The 23,443-nt window shown below is 43.3% G+C and overlaps 2 protein-coding genes across 5 annotated transcripts; one reads left to right on the plus strand and one right to left on the minus strand.

Moving 5' to 3' along the window:
• Positions 1-81: 81 nt before the first annotated feature.
• LOC143354355 (uncharacterized) lies at positions 82-5,750 on the minus strand. 2 transcript variants are annotated; one of them, XM_076788375.1, is made up of 5 exons: positions 5,502-5,750; positions 2,977-3,057; positions 1,675-1,787; positions 794-1,487; positions 82-641 (listed from the first exon to the last, which is right to left on the minus strand). In XM_076788375.1, the coding sequence occupies exons 2-5, from the start codon at positions 3,055-3,057 to the stop codon at positions 345-347; spliced, it is 1,185 nt and encodes a 394-aa protein (XP_076644490.1). In that variant the 5' UTR covers positions 5,502-5,750; the 3' UTR covers positions 82-344. The 2 variants fall into 2 exon arrangements, with proteins under 2 accessions (XP_076644490.1, XP_076644489.1); XM_076788374.1 differs by lacking the exon at positions 5,502-5,750 and adding an exon at positions 3,546-3,771.
• On the plus strand, positions 5,214-23,338 carry LOC143354350 (uncharacterized). 3 transcript variants are annotated; one of them, XM_076788365.1, is made up of 11 exons: positions 5,214-5,518; positions 19,188-19,275; positions 19,423-19,676; positions 19,844-20,406; positions 20,568-20,871; positions 20,949-21,450; positions 21,539-21,697; positions 21,795-21,970; positions 22,077-22,283; positions 22,369-22,392; positions 23,014-23,338. In XM_076788365.1, exons 3-11 carry the CDS (start codon positions 19,562-19,564, stop codon positions 23,091-23,093), a joined length of 2,130 nt encoding a protein of 709 aa, XP_076644480.1. In that variant the 5' UTR covers positions 5,214-5,518; positions 19,188-19,275; positions 19,423-19,561; the 3' UTR covers positions 23,094-23,338. The 3 variants fall into 3 exon arrangements, with proteins under 3 accessions (XP_076644480.1, XP_076644482.1, XP_076644481.1); XM_076788367.1 differs by lacking the exon at positions 22,369-22,392 and having other exon boundaries at positions 5,217-5,518; XM_076788366.1 differs by lacking the exon at positions 5,214-5,518 and having other exon boundaries at positions 19,257-19,312.
• Positions 23,339-23,443: the final 105 nt, after the last annotated feature.

Here is a 23,443-nt window from a genome sequence, read left to right on the forward strand (position 1 = left end):
TCAATGTATTTTGTGTGTATTTGTACAGACAGCATATACATAATCATAGTCGGGAGGATAATCATAGTCGTGAGCACCGAATTCTCTTCAGAGTCTTAACAAATTTATTTTCAATGTATACAATATAATTACATATAACTCTAACAAGATCTTTCGGACCCTTATTTCATAAGTCTAGCAATCAGCTCTATATAGTCACTATTTATAACACGTTTTCTCAAATCAATACTCTGGTCGTTGCAATCGTCTCGAGAGAATTGCAAGACTAACGATAAAATTTATAGCTTACGCCTGCGATCGGCATTGTTAATAGTGACCACATATGCGAAACTTTTTCATTGTACTTATCGTGGAAATTGATAGCCGCCAGTGGCGTAGCCTAATCCAACACCACGTTGCGTGTGAGTGGTAGCGCGCGCTACTTCGTACTGTTGCTCCATGTTGTTAAACATTTCCTCTTGTTTCTTCAAAATGTCTGGCTTGGCGCCTGCCGCCGTAGCGGTCGGTAGATCGTCCTTAATGCCCATTAATCTCTTGAATTTTGCGGTCACTTTTCCATCCTGATCATGGGTGAACGTTGTACCCACCCATGTGTTTGCGGTTGAAGCTGCCGTCGACGTTTTACCTTCGTCTTGCTTCGACTGTGAATATAAATCGCAGAAAAACATAAGACCTATTTGTTGAAAGAGCGTGTAAAGGAAATTATAGACAATTATCAATTATAAATAATTTAAGTAACATTTAGCAAATTACAATATGACTCTCCACGACTGAGGATTAGAAAAAATGTTACCTTGTTTGCCCACAAAAGCTTCCTCTTCTGTATCTGTTCAGCATATTTCCCTTGCGTTGCCGTTGCCAAAGGATTGTAATAGTTCTGTTCGTTCTGAACACCAGACGTGGGAGTATCTCCTCCTTCGGGTGCTTTCAATTCGATTCCTAATTTCTCTAATTGAGCCAATTTGTTCCTGCTCTTTTCCTCTCTGTAGCTCATCGTACGAAAAGGTGGTGGTGCACGGTCCCTGGATCTTGACCTTGATCGTGTACGATCCTTCTCTTTGTGGTAACTGGATCTGTCATCCCGGTGTCTGTCCTTCGACCTGTCGTCCCTAGAATGCCTGCGATCTCTATCCCTGTCTCTGTCTCTGCGCCTATCTCTGTCATTTCTGTCCCGATTACGGTCCCTTCTATCATCACGGTAATGATGATCTTTGTCGTTCTTTTCTCGTTCTCTGTCGTCAGTCTTCTCGTCCCTATTAGAGCCCACTGAGCTCTTCTCCTTCTTCTTGTCATCGTCACGAGACTTCCTCTCCTCATCTCGATTCCTCTTCACGTCCCTACTATCCCTGTGACTACTTTCTCGTTGTCGTCTATCGTCGTAGGATGATCGGCGTCCTTTATCGTTCATATGTCGATTACGGTCGGACCGATCTCCTCGTTTGTGCTCATCTTTCGAACTTGCTGAATGATTTTCATGATCAGATCGCCTGTAAAACGATTACGTTCTGCAGGGTATACCACACAGATTCGTATTATTATTCTGTATGTATTTATGTGGTAAATATGTTGCAAGTTTCTCTTAGAAATATATACGCATAGAAACAGCATCGAAGAAAGCGAATCATTTCATTTTTTTTTTCTTAGGAGAATATGCTTATAAACAAACCAGCTCACCTCTGGTCTGAGGGAGAAGGTAATGTTCGGGATGAATCTGTCTTTGACTGCGTCACTGGACTGTTCGCGCGTTCGCTACTGGATTCTCTGGATGAATTGTTGTTGTTACTTTCCTATAGAGATAAAAACGATCCACATTACTATACACTTTTCACATATCATAGTAAATAAAACATAGATCTTGATTTATATTGCAAGAACTCTGTATTATAAATTATGTCTTTCAGTACCCTCAATTTTAGCAAAATTCAATGTTCAGAGCACCGTAACTTTGCATATCTCTTAGTCGCAATATACAATACGCATACAACTCCTTCATAACATCCGTCACAAAATTGCGGTCTACAAAAATATTGAACTTTGCGACCATATTCGAACGAATAAATCCTAATGTTTAATGCGCTTAACACTAAGAATTTTTACAATAATAAGTTGTTCTCTTATAGCCTTGGTTGTACTTGATACAAAAGTTCTATTCGATATACAAATCATTTATCTTCTACAACTTCATTATAAAAGATAAATAGGGATACGAGGACCCTTCGTGTTTGTCTGCTTTAGCAGTTAGTTATTACCCAAATGTGTTTGTACATGTGGTTTTTTTGATGGTTGATTTTTTGTTAGTGTTACCTTCTTCCGGCTTCCTCTACTCACCTCTCTCTGCTGAATAGGACTTGGGGTAGTCTTGAAAGACCCTCACACAGCATAGACCTTGCCGAGGTGCGTAGATATTGTATCATGTATTACCAACAGAGCTACGTGTTAATATTTTCTCACGAAATGGCACTAGTCCCGTTTACTTATTATTTAAATTCTTAATATTTCAATGTTTATCCGCATTGTTTCAGTCAGCCAATTGTACGTATAGGCTTTAAAGTCGTGTTTCAAGTATTTAAAAATTTGAAAGACAAAGTGTCGTATGAATATTAATACATTGCAATACAAACAAGACAATATTTGACTTAAAATTTATTATGCAAATGCGAAAGGTGACCGACAGAAACGTATACACGGTATATAAAGTAATTAACGAAGCCATTTTAATAGAAAAACCCTTCGTGTAATTTTTCGCGTATATTTAATGTAAAAATATTGTAATGGAAATACTGCGGTAGAACTATGTTTTACTCCGATGATTTTGACATGACCTCCAAAAACCAAGTACTAGATCTTTTATGTAACAGGTATACAACCCTAGATGTTTATACAGCCCCGTAAAGTCATCGAGGTCCTAGTAGTTGTTGTAATGTTTTGTACTTAATACTATGGAGAAGCGTTTGCAAACATTCGATTTCACTGTACCTCACTCATGTCCATTTGTACCGGGTCGTAATTAGCATCGCTGGCTCTCTTGCTAGCATCGTTGTGCGTTTCGTACGGCATCTTTGAAAAACAACATTCATTGTGAAACGATTAATAATTTATCAGCTATAAACGTCTGAAAAATTATTGATTTGTTCTTACCACTAGCAACAGCTTACTACTAAATTAATGTATACTCTGTATAATTGTATACGAACATATCGCACCCATGCAGTTTGCTAACTATGAATATTATATCTCAGCGATTTATTGCATCGCTGCAATTAAATTGGTTACATATTATAAATAAGACACAGGCGTAATAACCAAGTGGTGGTTACACGATCACGAATCAATCAATTAATATTTTATAATAGCGGGAAACGAATTAAAAACATTGATTCGATGAAAAGTTATCGAAATGTTTCCCAACAAATGTAACACCTATCCTAGAAGCCATGTCGAGAGTCGAGAGTGTGTGTATACTAAAATATTCTTGAAGCGTCATGGATGCCGAGGCAAAGATGCTATCGGTTGTCTCAGGACACTATTTACAGGTGTATACTCACCTTCGAATCGTCTGAATTGTTGCTATTGTCTCCGTCACTAGCGTAATTCGCTAACGAGTCCATAATGGCGTAAATACGGGGCACGAACTACCCGAAATATTATTACGACTATCGGTAGCGTGTCGATCTTAGGCTGCCTTGCGCGGAAACGCCATTGGTCGAGAACGTTTGACCAGCATCGTATCGTGCTTTCATAGCGCTTCCATCGTTCCATCGAATGGGGTTAGCGAAGCGGAAGTGGAAGGAGAACGTGAAACACAGGAAATGCAGTGCATCGTGCAAAATTAGGCGCGAACGAGAACATATCCTTGCAATTTCGCCTCCGTTAATGAACAGTTGATAGGGTTACCGCGTGTCGATCGTACAGATTATTTCAGACAAAACAATCGTTATCGATTGAACGACTAAAGGAGAACACTACGTAGAACAAACGAGGACACATATGTTCTATTATCACATTGCCGCTAAAAGTAAGTTTATGAAGGAACACCATGAACTTCTTTCATAGAATACGAAAAAGACGAAATTGAAACTTTCTTGTGGAAAATGGTGTTCGCGATCGATAAGATTGGCAGTATAGTATTCGATAAATAAAAGACTAAACTTTTCTATCAGTATTTGCGTCCTGCACGAAACTTTGGTCATAAAACATGTAAAAGTATCTTATAGCCTCTCAAGCAATTCCTTATTTTTCACAATGTACCGGTGACAAAAGCAACCTGTCGCACTCGTGCACGACGACAATGGGCAGCCTCGCCAATCTTTATCTGCTAATGGATCTCGTTGCATTTCCAACTATCTTCTCATTTATGCATTTTTCAACGACATTGAACGCGTCGAATTTTGTTTAAATAATTAATTAATTTCGGATAAAAACGGAATAACCGTGAAAACCCGGGTAATGCTGTTTTTTTACTTATATACAAATATATCAGCATAAATAAAATTATGTATATTTTTACGGCAGAGTGATTTCCGTATGTGAAAAATAACACGAAGAATTTATGAAAAAGAATTTTAGAATATTTTAAAAATCAGTATGTTAGTTTGAATTGTATTTATTGAAAACAAAATTAATACAAAATAACATTGAATCGGTTTTTTGGATGAACTTGCGAAGACCCTCGTGTTCCGAATTGGCTGAAATTCGGTAAATAGGATTTGTTCGACAAAAGTGATCATTGCGAGAAGGATTTTCGGTGTCTCGAAAAAAAAATATCGTTTACAATTTGTTAAAACAAGTAATCACAACGCTTGGGGTCAGGTGACAGAAATGAGAATGACCGAAGCTTACAAGCTTATGCGTTACGTAATATACATATTTAATAAACCGCGGTTATAATTGTGTCGGTAACATAGGGAGTGACACTAGAATGGTACATTTTTTTTCGAGACGCCGAAAATTCTTCTCGCAATCATCATTTTTGTCAAAAAAAAGACCTATCCACAAAATTTCAATGAATTCGGAGCATGGGGGTTTTCGGAAGTACAGCCACGAGATTAATAGGAAATAACGTTTAATTGTTCTCTTTTTACAAACTAACCAGTTTCTTCGAACTGATGTAAGATAGCAGGTATTGTTTGGCGGTTTATAGGGGATCGGTAAGGGACCGGATGTCAACGTTAGAGTGTTTCGTTTCTCAGCTATATTTGCATGGGAAGGTACGGAAAGGGGTGAGAAAGGTGTTATACGAGTTGCGAAGGTGGATAGATGGTAGAGAGCAGCTCGCATTGACGTTTACGCGCGGAGAAGCGCGAGCCGGCGTGCAGGCAGGCAGGCAGGCGGCAGGCAGGCAGGGGACGAGTGAACGAACCGAACCGGGACGTAAGCAACAGTCGCTCGCCAGACTTCGTGCTGGAACCGTCGTTTTGTGGGTGATGATTTCGCGCCACTTTCTGATCCCGTTCCTCTCGTACCTGTTACCGAACAACAACCGAGGAAAAAGTGCAACGAACCTGGTTTCTTCCTAGGGGTGAGTAGTGCACCTATCTTCTTCTCGATAACGTCAACACTGTCAACACCGTCAACACCGTGATCACCGTTGGCCCGGGTGGCAATCCTTTTGACACGCGAAAGGATCGAAGTGTATCTCGGTGCATGCGACCTGTCGTCGATTCTCTCGCGACACTCGAGATCTACGTGACCTCGTTTCTAGCTTGAAATCATACTCAATTGTTTTTAACGGACAACATCCTTCGGTGGCGTGCTATCTGTACCGCGAACGGGTCGCAGTCGAAGACTCGTGCATTTTCCACGCCGTTCTTTTTATTAATCTCGGCGACCGAGTCCGGATTCAATTGACAGAAGCACCGATGACGTCCGTAATTTATCCTGTGGCTGGTTCGCGTTTGCACGCGCGAATCCGGACGGTTCTAATATCAATCGTTTCTCGATTAATCCCGTCTTTTGTCTCTAACAATCGTTGCACATTGCATCGACTGTAATGGAATCGAATCGAATTTAATTGAATTCTTCCAATTTAGCCAGCCGACGTTCCGTCCAAGTACATGTACATGTATGTATATCAGGAACTCTCACGGAACCACTTCGATCAGGTTATAAAACGGTTCGCGTTAATTTAGTCGAGACGCGAGACGTGACCCGCGGTGTTTACAATCGTCTATTTCTCTCGGCCGCGCATCTTGTATCGTTTGCGCGAGAGAGGGCAAGTGTCGATTGTTCACCATCGATCGTAATTTCAATGATGTAACACCTCCTTACGAACAGCGTAACACAGTTGTTCCAAAAAATTTTATTGCAATCGGACACGCGAACGAGAATTATTTCACCGATCGTATCGGCGAAACGCCAGGAAAATTGCAAGCTAAGGAATGAAAACGAAACAACGTCGCGCGCGCGCGACAATGTGGGTATCGAAACATCCTTGAAAACAATGACGCGAATTTTTTCGCCCTGGCTCGTTGCGAACGAGCATATTTTTTCAACCAGACGGTGTCATTCTTTTGCCGCGTTCGTACATCAGTCTAATCCCTATTTTCAAGGGAGACCGCATTCATATGAACACCGGGTAGAATCTGTTTATAAAGATGATTCCACGGTCGACATATCCGTCGAGCGATATCTCGAATTATGAACATCTTGCGATTCTCGTAACTCGCAAGAGATTATGAATCAATTGTACTTGTCGATGGGTCTTAGTGCCTGATCAGGATTAACCGTAATTTCTGAAGCCCCGACGTTCTCACGAAACTAGGTTTCAGCGAATGCGTATATCCTATGTATGTATGTAGTTTCGAATAACTGCAGTTTCTTTAACAGACTACGCAACAGTTATCGATGGAGACAAAGTTGTGTGCACACATATATATGTATTGTATATGTATGTAGCGCGGAAACCAGATCTACTAACAACCGGGTATGTTCTTTTGATCCGTAATCTCGTTTAACCTTTGTGATTTTGCATCGATCGGAATCTAGGTACCATGCGGTTCCAAGCATAAAGGCCGTTTTAGAGACACGTGAAGGACCATCCTGTACAGCTCGCCTCCTGTAGCCGGAGTTGGGCATCATTTAAGCAAATTTTCAATTAAACGATTATTTGAATAAAAATTTATTTTTTATTTGGAAGCTTAGACAACAGAGAAAAATAATTATTTGTCATTTATATAGATCTAAATAAATTGTTTGAATAATACATTTATTTCTTATTTATCTCTTCATTCTCAATTGTTAACTATTAATTATTATTACCTATTAAACCCATTTTTAAATAATAAAAATGTTGTTTATTTCACTATTTATTTAAACAGTCGTTTAAATAGTGAAGGAGATTATTTATTTAAACAATCGTTTAAAAATACAACTTTATTTATTCGGTTGCTTAAATAATAACAATTTATTTATTTATCTCTTCATTCTCAATTGTTACCTATTAATTATTATTACCTATTAAACCCATTTTTAAATAATAAAAATTTTGTTTATTTCACTATTTATTTAAACAATCGACTGAATAGTGAAGGAGATTATTTATTAAATAATTGTTTAAAAATACAACTTTATTTATTTATTCGGTTGCTTAAATAATACAAATTTATTTATTTATCTCTCCATTCGGCTCCTCTTGTGTTTTTGTAGACGCGAACGTTTATTGATGTAAACGAACACAGTTCCCTTACTCTATGTGCACTGCTACCGCAAATTATTTATTATTTGTCTTTCTCTAAAATCCAAATTACATTTTATTTGCAAATAACAAAAAATAAATAAAGTATCTGTGGAATTATTTAAATAATTTTTTACTTAAATAAAAATTTGATTATTATTTTCAGATGAAATATTAATTTAATTTGTAATTTGTTATTTATTATTCAAAATAAAATTTGCCCAACTCTGCCTGTAGCTAACTAGGAACGATGGAAAACAAAATCAACGAGGATTGTACCGACGAGATTGTTCTCTGCTTCGGGTGTCTCGGTGCACAATGTAAACATTGCTCGGTAGCCGCATACCTACGAGACTTATCAATTGAATTCAGCTCGACCAGTTGAACATTTTGGTAAATTCTTTTATCGTCGACTTACTGGTCGGTATGCAGTTTCGTTTTCAACGGGACGACGTGGGTTTGGAAAATTAATAATTCTCGTATGTATCATGTAAACGAGACTTCAATCGATTGTGAATTGTCTCCACGTGCGGTTTTTGAAAGGGATAGGGGATCGGACCGAGGTAAAGGTACCAGGGAAACCTTTAATAACTTTTAGGCATTTGCCTGGCGACTTATTAAGCTCTTTCGAAACTCGGGCAGCTGCGAGGCTTTGTTTGTGCGAGCCTGCTCCGGGTTCTAGACTATTCCAGGGAATTCGTTAATTTCGAAGTGCTCTTTGGTCTTTTAAAAAGATCGCGGCTCGTGGAGGTGAACGCTTTAATGTTACTCCGAGTCGTCCTCCTACACCTTTCTCTTTCCATTTAATGGAACGAGGTACATTACCTGATTCAACCTACATTTATTACGTAGTAACAAATTGAAATGTATGTTGTCGAAACAGAAGCCGTTGGAATTCTCGTGCGTTCCAGGCAGAGTACAAAACGAAACGCTTGCCGAAGGAAGGTACATTATCGGTAGACTGCGGATCTTCACGCAAACTAAACATTGTCTGCGGAAATTACAATAAAGTGGAGCCAGATAAACATTTCGTTCTTACTTTGATAACTTCAACGAGCTGAAAATAATAGATCGGCTAGTGATCTGTAAATCACTTTAACCTTTTTACCGTTTTAATTTGCGCCTACGCGTTTTTGCCATAACTGCATAAAATCCACTATTCTACTTTCTAGACAGAGTGAAAATACAAATCGCGCGGCACGCTTATTACTACTTATAAAATGTAATTAATTTTTAAGTTTTCTTAAAACGAACGGAGGGGACGAACAACTAGGTCATTTTAAAGTCGAAGCGAGGATTAGAACACCGTAAAACGGATATTGTCGGTGGTCCGGGCGGTACGCTAACACGAGTACATATAGCAGACAGAGGTCAACGGAAGTACACCAAAACAAGCGCCGCGGCGTCAATCGATACCGATTCTTAAAATTTGATTTACGAGAGGTTCGTCTCGAGAGTGCTGGAACGAATAGATTGCAGTAAGTATCGACAACGTCGCACATGATCGCGAATAACACGAAAGAAAAGTGTAGGACGGTCTACTTGCCGTATTAATAGCATTCAAACTGAAAGCAGGTAAACCGAGGTGCGAGAGAGAGAGAGAGAGAGAAAGCAGATTAGATAGTCCCAAAAATCGAAAGCAGAAGATCGGGAAAAAGACTCCCCGGGCGTCGAAGTTCTTCGTCGCAGACATCGGCGAGAATATCGGTAATATCGGTAATTTCGTTGGCGGCGAGCGATTAATTGGCTGGCAGAGGGTTCTCGGCCGGGATCCGATTTCCTTTAAAAGCAGATATCGAATCGTTCCGATGCAATTTCCCAGATAGACCGGCTCAAGACCGTATCGACTACCGTTAACCCTGCCGGGAAACATGGCGCGGGCAAAATTCATTGTGGTACAAGTAATGTCTTGATATATGTGAAAAACACGTGCGTCATATTTCTGAAAAATTTAGAGGGCACGATCGTCGAGCAGCATGAGAAACCATCGCTCGGGATTAGATCCGTATGTATAACGGTGGGACGATAATGACTCGATGCGAGAAGCGTTTTCTTTTTAATCATTTCCTTTATGAAACTTTTACCAACATGTTCGCGACGCTTTTCCAATTGAAACGATACCCAACTTGATACGGTTGGGATCGCGTTTACTTGTCTAATCAATGATTTAGTAGAACCTTCATTATAGGACCGTGTAAATTGTGTTTGGACTCGCTTTAATCGCTTTTGCCATGAGACGCGAGGAAGGACACCGTAATCTCCGATTGAAAAATTTGATGGGAAGTCCGGGTGGACGACGATGTCTTCGACGATGTCTTCGAGGACGGCTTCCTCTTGCTTCGCTCGCTCGCGGCCGTTCTTGAGCGACGCGTGCAACGCGTGCACGCAGCCCAGAGACACGTGTCCTGTTTTCTCGGTTGTCTGCTCGCTCGCTCGCTTGCTCGCCCGCGAGGTTCCGTTATTCGCCACGCGGTGAATACACATCGAGCGTCCTGTTCCTTTTGCCCGCGCTGAAAATAAACAACGTACACGCCGATCCTAGCGTTATTGATACCGCGCGGACATCGTCAACCACGCTCGCCGTCGCATCTCGTTCCTCTAGAATTTTGGACCATGGTTTGAAGTTTTCTAAATCTTGTCTTGGCTCCGCAGTCCTCTTCTCGCAACCTCTTGCAGGTACTTCATTAGATTCTCGTGAACCTAATCCGGATGTTGCCCAGAGAGAGAATTACACCAGAATCCGGCGATGGCAAACTTCGACGATTTCAGGTTTTCTCTCTCGGTTTCTTCTTTGTATAAGATCATAATAAAGACTTCCAAAGTGTTTCAGCGAGTCGGGTATATCGAGAAACTCCGGAAAATCAATCTGGACGTCGTGCCTGGACGCGTATAGCGTATATACATCATAATGTACATATACTTCTCTCTTCGGAAGAAAGGAACGAGTGGTTTCGCAATGGACTCCCGAAGTTCGGCCAACTGCGGATGTACCGTTTTCAAGTATAACTGTACACTGTACACGATTCGCGGAGTGGTTCTCGTCTGGAGGCGGTCGCTGTAGTTTGTCTTTCCGCGAGTTTTGCATTAAAAACGAAGCAACTTTGGGAGAAGAGCAAAAAGTTGATTCGACATGGAGGCAGGAAGTGTTTAGTTTAGCGTAGGAACGATTAATAGATGATCGATCGGGAAAACCGGCACGCGACAGCTGCGTCGAAAACCAGGGACATCAAACGTGTAATCATCGTATGTAGGGTGGTGGAGGCAGCGAAACCACCTACCACGCCGTAGTTGCATAATGTGCTCTCGAGAGCTTGCTCTCGCAGCTTCTTGCATTGGGGAAAGGGGTGCAGCGGTGCAGCGTGCCGAGGGGCAGAAAAAACCGTGACGAAACCCCCTCCGTACGCGGGTTCGCAGAGATAGGGTTGAATTAGGCGTTGAGCCGTGCGACCGCTTGAATGAGTAATTTGAATCGATCGCGAAATCTGTCTCGTCCACGATTTCCTGTCGCGTCGCGACGCGTCGCACGGTGCTGCCGAGGCGGCGAAAAAACCATTTCATAGATTTTCGATTTTTATAACAAAAAAATTATTGTTGTACTGCTTAAACCATTTGCACCATTAGCGTATATATACGCTCAATTTTTCTGGTCACTATCACCGGAGGCAACTCAACTTTGTTAGTCACTATCATTATTCGTTAGCTAAAAAATAGAAATGGAGGGTGTTGTTGGAGATAAAAATAGTAATTCTGATTTTCTTCTTATAATGCTGAAATATGAAGTTCCTTTACTTGTAGTCATTTTTGTACTTAAATATAATTTGAAAAAAAGTTTGGTGACAAAGGTCTTCTTTTCACATTTCCTTATGATGCAAATGGGTTAATAGCGAGTGCATAATGTGCCAAAGTCCGATTTAAAAAAAAAGAATTCTTTTACGGAGATATACACATGGTAAATAACCTTTTCTTCTCTCCTAGGAATTCATCGGTTTTCAGTGCGATAGTTATGTAATTATTCCGCTTATAATTGAATAGGGTCTACAAGTTGTATGCGTTATTACACATAGCTTAAACGATTATCTGGCAAAAATAATTTTTCAAAAAAGTTGTTTAAGCAATATGAACTAACGGGAAGCCTTTTTGCGTTGCATTTTTATTTATGGAGAGATACTAAGAATCCTTTAAAAGACTCCGGTCTGGCAGTAATCGTTTTGGCAAGGTGTAATATTGATCTAGCTTTGTGTAAAAAATCACGAAACCCTTTGAGACCCCTTGGCCGCCTCTACTATTTAAAAATATTCCTAAAAAGTCCACCTAAAACATCAAATACGCCATAATTCTGGAAGTTGATACTTAAACTTAAATTGCGGCCAAGGAGTGCCGAAGGATGTCGGGAATTTTTATACAAAGTTAGTTCAATGTTAAACCTTGCCAAAACAATCAGTGCCAGGCTAAAATCTCTTAACAGAGTTTTGATATGCTCCCATAAAAAAAAAATGAGCGGACATCAGAGATTTCCTATTAGCTCATGCAATTTAACGTTTGACAAGTTCTTTAAAATATTTTTGCCTAATAAGCGTCGTGCCTGTATCAGTATTTCCACAAATTTCGGATAGTTTCGTTTTTACGGATTTTTTGCCGCTTCACGGGTTATTTAGCACCACTGTGTGTCTCGTGTCGTCACGTCACATCGTCACGTCGACGCATCGACTCGCGCGAATTCAAAAGAAAAATCGACCCAACGAAGCCTAACGTCATCGCTCTGTATAGATTCGAGCAAGGCGGTCTGCGAATCGAACCGGCTAGATTTTTAACGGCTTTTTTTTCAAGAATAAGCTAACAAGTGGCCCCGTCCAAGTAACTCGAATGTTTATTCTTAGAATTTTTTCGCATCCTTCTGCTAAAACGTCGACTATCAACTCGACTGGACTCGTTCAACTGCGGCAACAATTACACGAACAAGTATGCGTGTTACCGTAACGCGTATTTCTCTATCGGCCGGTAGCGTCGCGTCGCATCGTTCGCATTTAGAGGGTGAAAATAGCCCCTGACCCGGAGAGCTGGGGTTGCAAGCCATATGCCATTTCCACCCCCCGAACAGAAACGATAGTGATTTGTATAAGAATCGAAGGGGGCTACTTTGCTCTGGGAAATTTCTGGTTGCTCGCGTGACCGATTTCAAGCCGGCAATTGTTTAAGCTTCCCGTGTTCAAATAATCGCGTTTCAAGCGACAAATGTCGGTCGTCGGGAACGTTCGGCTTCAGGGAGTTACTGTCGCGACTGCTGTTTGAGGCAGTTGCACGGTTCGCGACTATGTTTGGGCAGCCGTGGACGAGGGATCGAGTTTACTATCGGGTGGTCGTGATTCCATTCGAATGGATCCAGCGTTCCAGACTCGACGTCGCGACGCTGGGTCCTCTAAACTTGTCGATTACAATTAAAATGTCTCTCGTGCTTCAACTTCTTCCCGATTACCACGAGAAGCTTTTTTTTCTCTCTCTCTCTCTCTCTCTCTCTCTCTCCGTTTCTGCGACGCGCTAAGGGGAAAGAGTTTATGCCATATACCGACGATGTCGAGTTTTCTCTTCCTCTCGACTCGACTCGACTCGGCTCGGCTCGACTCGACGGGGCGACTGGAAACATGAAATCATTAGAATTTCCGCTGCAGTTCCTCCCACCTTGTCTTGGGAATTTATGGAACACTTAGCGTTAGCGTTCCTCCGACTTGTTAACGAGAAACAACTGTGCCGGACAGTGTTCTTTTCGACAATGGAATATCAGAGTGACGGTTGCGCAACAACGGGTTGAATTTTCGGCGAGGATGTAGCAGCCGGTAACAAATTTCAGGCTATAAAAGTGTCTAGGGTCGACAGCGTGCGTGGAGGCGAAGCGTAACAGCGAGCCTTCCTCTTCCACGATTTCATTAACCCAATTCTCGAGGTTGTAGTTGTCGTGTTAGGGCGATGCGTGGGCGGAAGGACACGCGCGTTTCTCACACTGGAGGGTTTGGTCTCTGTCGCGTGCAGGTGTCGTTCGAGCCCTTTATCAACCCCTGGTTCCCAAGTTTTCATTGCTAGTCGGTGAACTGGGGATTTTAAGCATCTACTACGAAAACGATATTCCTTTTTCCACTTATCGAAATTATCAACAAAAGTAATAAAGGAATGTCTTGTTACGTGAAATCCGTAGTCTGTTCGCCAGCTGAAAAGTTTGACCTCTTGGGATCGCGAGCGGATTTCATTCGCAAATGATTATCCGTTACGCGAGGATCTGTAGCGTCGACGTTGCGGATTACATCAGCTTGCTAAACGCAAAGTATTGAGATTATGTACTCCTCTGGACTCCGGATGGATCTTGGTTTCGCAATGGAAGCAAAGATTGACGTTCGCCTCGCGCTCTATCCAGCAAGCTTCTCTGGAATTCTCTGGTTCCCTGCGCTCGTAACGAGGTCCCGGAGGAACGGTCGCGTTTAATTGCACCCGCACCAAACGGTCGCGCGCGCGGATAGATTTCAAGGTGCTCGCGAACGTTGACGTAATCGGCAACCTGTTCTTGTTCTCGATGACGTAAGTGACTAGTTCCACGGAGGACACCCAGATACCGTAGTCTGATAGAAAAAAAGTTACGCATTTAAAAATGGACGGTCTTTTGGTTCCCATTTCCTCACCTTCGATTGACTCTCTTAGTCTACCCTTTAAAACGTATTTCTGAATTGACAAATTTGTTGCAGATAAAAGTTAGTCTGAGAAAATGAAAAAGACCCGAACGGAAGCCTCTCGAATCACTGGGACTACTCGGAGTTGTCGGTTCGCTCCTGTGTTTGTTACCGGTGCGGCGTGGCGCATCGTGATCACGATCTCGACTTCCGTTAGCCGTAACGCGGACCGGCTAACCATTTAATGAATCCTGCTGGTTTAAAAGGCGACGTTCGCACGTAACTATTTATAGAGTTCTCGATAGAGAAGAGATGCCGCCGCGAATCATGATAGAAAACAATTTGCACACGTGACACTGACACGCATATCCGGTGGCCAGCGGGCGGTAAGAGGCTCGCTCAACGCTTCCTTCTCACTTTTTAATCCACTGCTACATCGGATATAGCTTCGGGATCTTTCAACCGATCGCCCATATCCTAACCGGGGGGTTCAATTTTCCCGGATTCTGTTGCGATCGTGATCGTGATCGCATCGCATCGCATCGATGCACGGAACGTGGAACACGGAGCTCGTTAGGGGCTTGTTTTTATCGGAAGATCTGGATAGAGCGCGCGCGATTTTCACGGTGCGAGCGAAAACGGGAAACACGGTGGCCTGTTCTCGTCGCGGCCAGCGAAAACGTTCGAGGCTTCCGTGACCTGTCGTTAACCCAGTTAGGGTTGCCATTCCAGTGCACGCACATCGCGCACTTAGCCGTGCCGCGTTCATTCCGTACTCGAAGGCCGATTCCAAGATAATTGGAAAGCGGCCGGCGCGTCTCTCGTCTCTTAGAATCGGTCGCCGGCAAAATGTTTTCGACCGCTTTGAAACCCTTGCCCACGGTTCAAATTCGAATTCGCCCAATTTTAACACTATGCCGTCCGGTGACACCACGTTCGTGCCCCGTGAAAATAATCGGCCAAATACCGGTGACACCACGTTGATGTCGCGTGCAAAGCTAACGCACAAGCGGCAGTATCGCTCGTGCCCTGTTCAAGTAACAATAAGTTACAGGCTACAATACGATCATGTTAGCAAGTTTTGTGTTTTTATAAAGAATTGTGCCCTTCGATAATGGCAAACGAAGGAGAAGAGTCCTACCGGCGCCAAACAAAAGAATTCTGATGAGTATCAAATGGCGGACGATGAGTAATCAAAATTACGCGAACGCATTGGAATTAAGAAATAACTTGCGCTTTTGTTTTACTTCGAGCAGGATCGATCGTTCGAACCTACGAACGCGCGTCGTCGTTTATATTTACTGAAATGATCGCGATCCACTTCACAACACATAGGAATTTGTAAGCAGTCATCGAAAAGCCTATCGAACAGTTTTATCGATGGTAATGAATTTCGAAATGTTGGTACGTTCTAGTCGAAAAGTAGAACCGCGGGCGAACCGTAAAGAAAACAGCGTGGCTGCCTGCAAAAGGGTGGCAGAGGGTGGCAAATAGGCTTTCGCCTCGCTTGCCGTAATAATCGAGCTGTCGCGCGCGCGTACAACTACTGAATTCCGCCCGATAAAACGGAGCGACGGCAATATTTCACTCGAGTCGTCCGCGATTACCTGTCCGATAATTCAGAAGTAATTCATTTCGATCGGGACACCGTCCCGGAATAATTGAAGCGTTCCAACGGGCTCTGCTGTCCCGGTGGTCTGTTTCTAGGAAATAGATGGGATTCGTACGGAAGTTTTGCATGTCACAAAATAAGCTCGAACTAGGTCTTTCCATAAACTAATACTCGATTCAGATAGGCTGACAATAAGTAAGCAGCCACGGAAATATGGAGAAAACTTCTTGGAGCGGCCGAACGATTCGAAGAGATTTCCCGGAAGAGGGAATCCGTCTGTCTGACAAAGCGCTCCTCGAAGGAGCGAGGGACGAGGAGCAATGGGAACCGAATCGTTAGCTACACGACCGCCGCCGGTAATTCGCGTTTCCTTCTCGAAGGCATCAAGCTGGTCCCGAAGACGGTTACTGAACCGGTTGGAACGTCCGCGAGGGTGGAACCAGCCGATTGAGCGAAACAGGCGGACGTTTAATTATGAGCGTAGGAGGAGAGCGGGTCGACCGAATACGCTAGGTGACCGAACGCGATGCCGTCATCCACTCGTTCTCTGCTCGGTGACAATTACACCCTCGCATAATCAATTCAGGGAAATCCGAGGAGGAACGACGAGTATTCGAGTATGAAACGCTGTCCTTCGATAAGTCGTCCCTGGTATCGTGGGATCCAGGAAAAAATGTCATTCCTGGTGGCTTTCACGTTTTGTTAGGTATCGTTATCATAAACCCCAAAGATTACCAAGGTTTTACTTATAAGAAAAAGATGATGCAACAAGTTTTGTTAATCGCTCGACGCTTTACGCTTTTCAGATTATCGTTTTAAAGAAAATTTGACAAAGTTCCGAACACTGCCGATAGAATAATGAAAGAGAAAGGAATGAAGAAATTGGACGAAGGTGACGAAGCCTCCGAGCGCATATATGGGTCACATATACGGCTCGCATATACGGATGAACTCGGGAATAAGTTGTAAAGTCGGGGTAAGATTCGTCGCGTCTACGTTTGTCTGGCCGTTCGGCGTTGTACCCCCATCCCCCGAAGCGGAACGAACGCTTGACGCTTGAACCCGAAGAAGGGTTAAGGGCGCGTTAAGTGTGTATGAAACACTCGAGGCCTTTGCGCCCGTGGATACACGTTTCTCCAATCTTCCTTGCAGAATTAAAGGGATCCGCGTTGTTTGAAGCAGACCCTTAGCGGAACGGATTTTTCCGCGGCGAAGAGCTTCGAGATTCGAGCTTCGGGAAACCTTTGTCGCGTAGAATAAACTTGGGATCTCGCTATCTCCTCTCTTCCACGGGACACCCCGTAAATACTTCGGGCGACTAATTTCGCTAATTTGCTTCCGGTACGTGACGCTTGACGCTGGAACTACCAGACGGCCAGGAAATCTTGACGATCGTACTCGTGTAATGTTAATCGCAACGGAATACTTATCGCACGACACGAACAAGCAATCTTACAATTAGATGTCTTCGAATCGAACCGGCCAAGACCATCGAGCGCGATATTGGCGCTAAGGTATATCGATCCGGGATGGGTTGTAACTCGGGTCTATTAATCCTTTGCGGTCCTATGCCGAGTCAGACTCGACATTCGCTTTCGCACCAATAGTTCCTTATTTTAATCACTTTCCATTAGCGCGTAAGTAAAACTGTAGCGACTTTTAGACCAATAGGAATATATTAGGCGGACCCATAAGTAATTCATTATTTTGAAATCTAAAACAAACTCTGTAGTAAATTCAGGTTTTTATTTCTATACGGGGGGTGTGGTAAAACTTCCCATTGCAATTCTTTGATTTTTTCCTGAGTGAGTTTTGCTGTATGGGGCCGGGCATTGTCAATTGGCAGTATTACACCTTTTCTCTGGACTAAAGATGCCCTCTTTTTCAATAGTTCAATAGTAACTCACTAGTAACTCACTACTTTTTCAATAGTAACTCAAAGTGAATTATGCCACAACAGTCCCCACCAAATGCACAGTAACACCTTTCTAAGTGATAAGCTAGGTTTAGGGGTTGATATTGCGGTTTGATTTGCAGAAACCCATTGCTTGGAACGCTTTATGTTATCATAAAAAATCCATTTTTCATCTCCGGTAACGATTCTGCTAAGAAATGGATCTCAACGAAATCTGGATAGCAATGAAGTGCAAATTGATCGACGAATATTCTTGTTGGTCTCAGATAATTGACGCGGTACCCATATTCCTTGCCTATATGCCTTTCCCATTTCGTGTAGGTGCCTTTGTATAGTTGATCATGTGGACTCAAGGTTTCTCGATAATTCTTCTATACACTTAATTTTGGATCAGCTTCCATTAGAGATTTTAGGGTGTCATTATCAAATTCAACTGGTCGACCACTTCGAGGTCTGTCAGAGAGATCATAATCACCAGCAGCAAACCTTCTCAACCAACGTTGACACTCGTTGACCTTCAATACATCTCCATAAACATTGCAAATTTTCTTTGTTGTTATCATTGCATTAAATCCCGCATGAAAATGAAAAAGTAGGCAATGACGAATATGATCCTCGGAAGGTACGAACGCCGCCATTTTGTTACAGGGTTGTAAAAAAAAGTATACTTTTTAGAATATTTTGAACACAGGCTGCTTTACCGAAAAGTGTAAAAGAATACGTGTTTCCACTTCAACGACCGGTACAGTACTAAAGGCAAAACAAATTCTTTGCAAATAATTGATTATTTATGGATACCCCTAATATATAATGTTGTAGCAAGTTCTAAAGTAAAAGAGAGGGAACATATTGGACCGCAAGGGGTTGTCAACGCGTGTACGGCACACGTACGTGTGAACAACTGAACGACGATATATGCACGCCGCGCCGGTTGCTGTGACCGCGTGCAACCGTGACAAATTGATGCGCATCTGCATCGGAGACGTCTCTGGACCCTGGAGTTGCCAGATGATGGAACGGGGTTTAACGATACATACCGGCACCGGCGAATCTTTCCGGCGTAACGCGAGCGTTTGCCTTGGCACGAATTCTTGAGGTCGTGAGAGATTCTTGGTACTCCCGATTCTTGTCGGCATTTAATACGTACGCATTCTACACGCTTGATAAGCATTGCGAAATCATTTCACAATTGGCGCACGAAAGGTCGTGCATGAAGGAAGAAATGAAATCCGTGTCTTAGAAATGAGCGTTGACGAATCACCGCGCGATGTTATCGCACCTTCTTCCCTTACTCGTTTCTTTATTAATGTATAATCGTTCCCCGAATGTTTCCAGCATCCGGTGCCGTCGTTGAAAGTCCAGCGTTAAAGCCGAGCGTGGTTGGGCCGATCATTCGTCTTGGGTCGCCTCCGCAGCCGATGGAGTGAGTGGAATTATGACTCGCATTATCATTTCTCTGTGTAATTAGTAGGGCGTTGGATCCACCATGATCTGATCCGTGTAATTTTACAATCCCGTTAGTAAAACGGGCCACATAAAGATGATACTCTTCATTCGTTCGTTTCTTTAGATATAGGTAAAAGCGGGCTGAAAAGATGGCGATAGGAGGAGGATCGTCGGAGTAATAGACGACCGTGGGTCGTCCTCGTGGGAATTCCTCGACTCTTCGTGGCCCAGCCTAAAGAAAATTTCATCCCAATATATTCAATATGACGATATCGGCGTCCACCGAGAGGATGGAGACCACGAAAGACTTGCCGAAGAAAAAGCTCGTCAACACTAATCTTCTATCGCTGAAGCTCCTGTTATTCCTCTTTTTTGGAGGTACAGAAATTAAGATAAACGCTTACGACTGCAGCAATGGCCGTAGAATTGCACCGTATTAAAAACGTTCATTAGCGCAATCGCAATCGTTAATCATAATCGCAATAGTAATAGTACCGTTCGAAAACAAGCGAGCAAAGGTGAGATCGATGTTGAAATAATTTCAGGAATGGGCTGTCTCTTCCCGTTTCTACCGCTGCACATGATAGAAATGGGGTTGAGCATCGAACAGATACGCATGATCTCGATGATCTCGCCGACAGTAGCTTTCGTGGGGCCTCTGATCGCCAGCCCCATCGCTGACAAGCTGGCGAGTCATCAGGGTAGAAGCAACAAGACCTCGACGGGACGTTATCTCAGGGTGATGATCGCGATCGCTTGTATCCTGTCCGCGATTTTCTACACGTTCCTTCTGATCATCCCGACCGTGGACCACGTCGAGTTGCCCAGAGGAAGGAGACCCGGGCTGAAGTTCAACTGCGACCAATCGGGCGCGGTGGTGTTACAGGAACGCTGCAAGGACCGCGTCTCCTGTCACAGATGGTCCGACGAGACCAAAGTCGGACAGTTGCTTCTCGAGGACTGCTCTTACGCTTGCTACCCGACCGGGTCGAAGCGATGGCGCGCCGACGACGACCGTTCCACTATCGAAACCACCGAGCCGAGTATTCCTGTGGACGGGAGCGGCGACACCACGGTCATTCCTCTGGAAAACGAGATGTATCCGCAGGTGAGTATCAGCAGAACGTTAAAGCATATGTCCAAAAGTCATCGAAATCGGATGATAGGTAGCTATTCTGCAGTTTCACCGATCGTAGTTTAGTTTACCTCTCTTCTCCATCTCGGGGTAGACGGGGAGACAAAGCGTGCATAAGCATAAGCATCTTCCAGGAGCAAGAAGAGTACAGCAGGAAGTCCCGGAGATTTGCAATGGCCGGTAGCGAGCCTCCGCATCTGTGCTTCAATGAGAGCGACAACGTGGTGTGTCACGTGTACACCGAATACACCGGTACTCTGTCTGTGAACGCTACTTTAGGCCAAGCTTTAAACAACGATAGCGACAAAGAATGGTGCGCTTATCCTCTGTCCGAGTACTTTGCTTGTCGCATACCGCCTGAACTGAAAACTAGAATGGCTGAGGTCCGTCAGACCTGTTCCATCGAATGCGACTTGGTCGACGCGTACACTCTTCCAGGTAGTCTCCTATTTCTGAATGTTTCGGCGTTGTTATTTCCCGCGTACAAGGATAATCGAATTTGACATCGTTCGCAGACAGTGTCTTCGTAGAGAGCCAGTGCCAGCGGACGGAAGATTGGTCGTATCTAGTCTTCTGGACGTACTTGACCATTCGATCGGTCGCCGACATTTTTCCAACGACAGCCGTGGGCTTGATTGACGCCGCGGTGGTGATAGCGACCAGAGAAACGTCCTGCGGACGCGGTGACGTGGGTCGTCAATTAGCTTTCGGTTCTTTGGGATTTGCCATTTTTGGCCCCCTGACCGGCTACCTCTGCAGTCTGATGGAAAACCTGAATTCCTTCTATTACCTGCCAATCGCTCTGCACGCGATTATGATGATTCTGACAGCCGTCGTTGCCGTTTGTGCCAACGGTATGCCATTGAGTCCACCGGAATGGTGGTGGCACACCAGAAGCGGTATGCTGGCGCTTCCCATGAGCGCCATCAAAAGATACGGTAGCGAGACCGCTGCTCTGGTGATCATCCTCGTCGTCATGGGCACCTTCTGGAGCGCCATGGACAGTTATCTGCCATTGTAAGAGAGTTTTTCTCGATCGTCGAATCCCTCCCACCCCGAATTCAAAGTTTCTTCTCTAACCCAGACCTTGAATCAATTGTTTCAGGCATTTACAAAAATTAGGGGGCAGCGAGTTTCCCATTGGCGTGGCTATGACCGTAGGAGCAGTGCCTGCGTTCTTGTTCCTTTGGAAATCTGAGCATCTGGTCGACTATTGCGGTCATAGTAATCTTCTCATCACTGCCTTTACAGTGTACATTATTAGGTAGGTAAGTTATAATATTACACCCCGATGCACTGTGAACGCGCCACGCCGGCCTATAACCGCAATAGCTTTTGAAATTTGTGAAACTTATTTTTAGGTTTACCGGATTGAGCCTCGTCTCAGGACCTTGGTGGTCCTTGATTTCGGAGGCTCTCGAAGTGTTCACCCTTGGAATCATGTGGGTTACTGCCATCCTCTATCTTAGACATCTTGTCCCGCGACATTTAACCGTGACTGCTCAGGCGCTACCTGTGATCGCTCATTTCTGCATCGGTACGTGTGTCAAATTTGAAAATTTTTATAACAGAACTCTCGCTCTAATGGTAAGAAACAGAGTCTGAAAGCTTTTCAAATGATCCTGTCCCCGTCTGCCCCGCAGGTCGGTGTTTCGGAGCCGCGATTGGTGCTTACATAAACGTGGATGACTCTGACATCGTGGACTCGTTGAGATTCGTTTATCATTACATGGCAGTCGCGGCTGCAGCAGTCGCCGCCTTGTATTTTGTCGTATACCATGGCCTGTTGAAGCCGCGCTGCCACGCGCATACTATACAGAGTCCCCGACAACCCCCTACAGTTGTGCAAGGTGAGCATAATTATGACATTAACACGATTTAGGAAAAAATGCTCGTTAACAAAGCCACTAACTCGAATCGCATTTCCTACGCAAGCCGCTATTAAGGAGTACGAGTTGAGTGAGTATCCTGAAATCATTCGATCGGTTTGAGCCATATTTATAATTGCAGTTGCTATTTTGAGAATTGAAAAGAGCAGTTCGAATTAATATGCACTGAGACACGACTAACACTAGTTATATTTCAGTTGTTACATTCGTGTAAATAATATCCTTTTACCAAGTTCCGTTTGAAACAGTAACGTTTTCATTGTACATTATGAATTGTTGGAACACTTCTGTATGCATGCCGCGAACAGCAAATGATCGAAGTTGAAATATCGGGATCCATTAGATATATAAACCTGCAGAAATGTCACAATATCTGTACATAATTGACGCTTCCAAAATTGTGCTTCATCGCAATCGGCTGACCAATATTTGTATGAATTGATTGTGCATCACTTTACATGTGTGTTTTACATCTTTTTTTTTTATCTTTTTCCTTTCTTTATGAAATCCGAGAAAAATCATTCTGAATTCTCTCTCTCTCTCACTCTCTCTCGGTGTTGTCAACTTAGGTCTTTCACTGATTATTGCTATTGTTTATTTTGTTTTGCAATTAATTTTTATATTTCTTTTTTTGTTATCTTTTCCTATCAGTTATGTTTTCATCCTTTCTCCCTGTTTCTTCTATGCACAGCAATGAACGGAAATGGGAATTACACACCGCTCAGGGTCTACCACAACGGTATGGGCAGAAAAGGTCAATTCCGGTATTGAGGATTAAGATTGGAGAGAAAGAAAGAGATTTAAAAAGAAGGGCGTTAACGACACTCTAAATGTCATGTTACGGTGCTAGTGACTAGACTGTTTGTTCTAATTCTAAACGACAAAAAAGAAATCATTATTATTACGTGACGCGTTGCGAAAGAACATTTTTCCACCATCCAGTGACGCAGACTTCGACGTTTTTCTACTGTTCACGACTCGCGCCACCCTTTGACACTGTCCGATTAATTTCTTTCGCAAAAGCAGCGACTAAGGATTTATTTGCTCAAATCTACTCTAAAGCGTTCATACGAGCTTTACGCGTGTACCAATATGAGATTATATATGTAAATGGAGCTGTA

Source organism: Halictus rubicundus, chromosome 5 (genome assembly GCF_050948215.1).
Source record: "Halictus rubicundus isolate RS-2024b chromosome 5, iyHalRubi1_principal, whole genome shotgun sequence".
In the NCBI taxonomy this organism is placed as follows: Eukaryota; Metazoa; Arthropoda; class Insecta; order Hymenoptera; family Halictidae; genus Halictus; species Halictus rubicundus.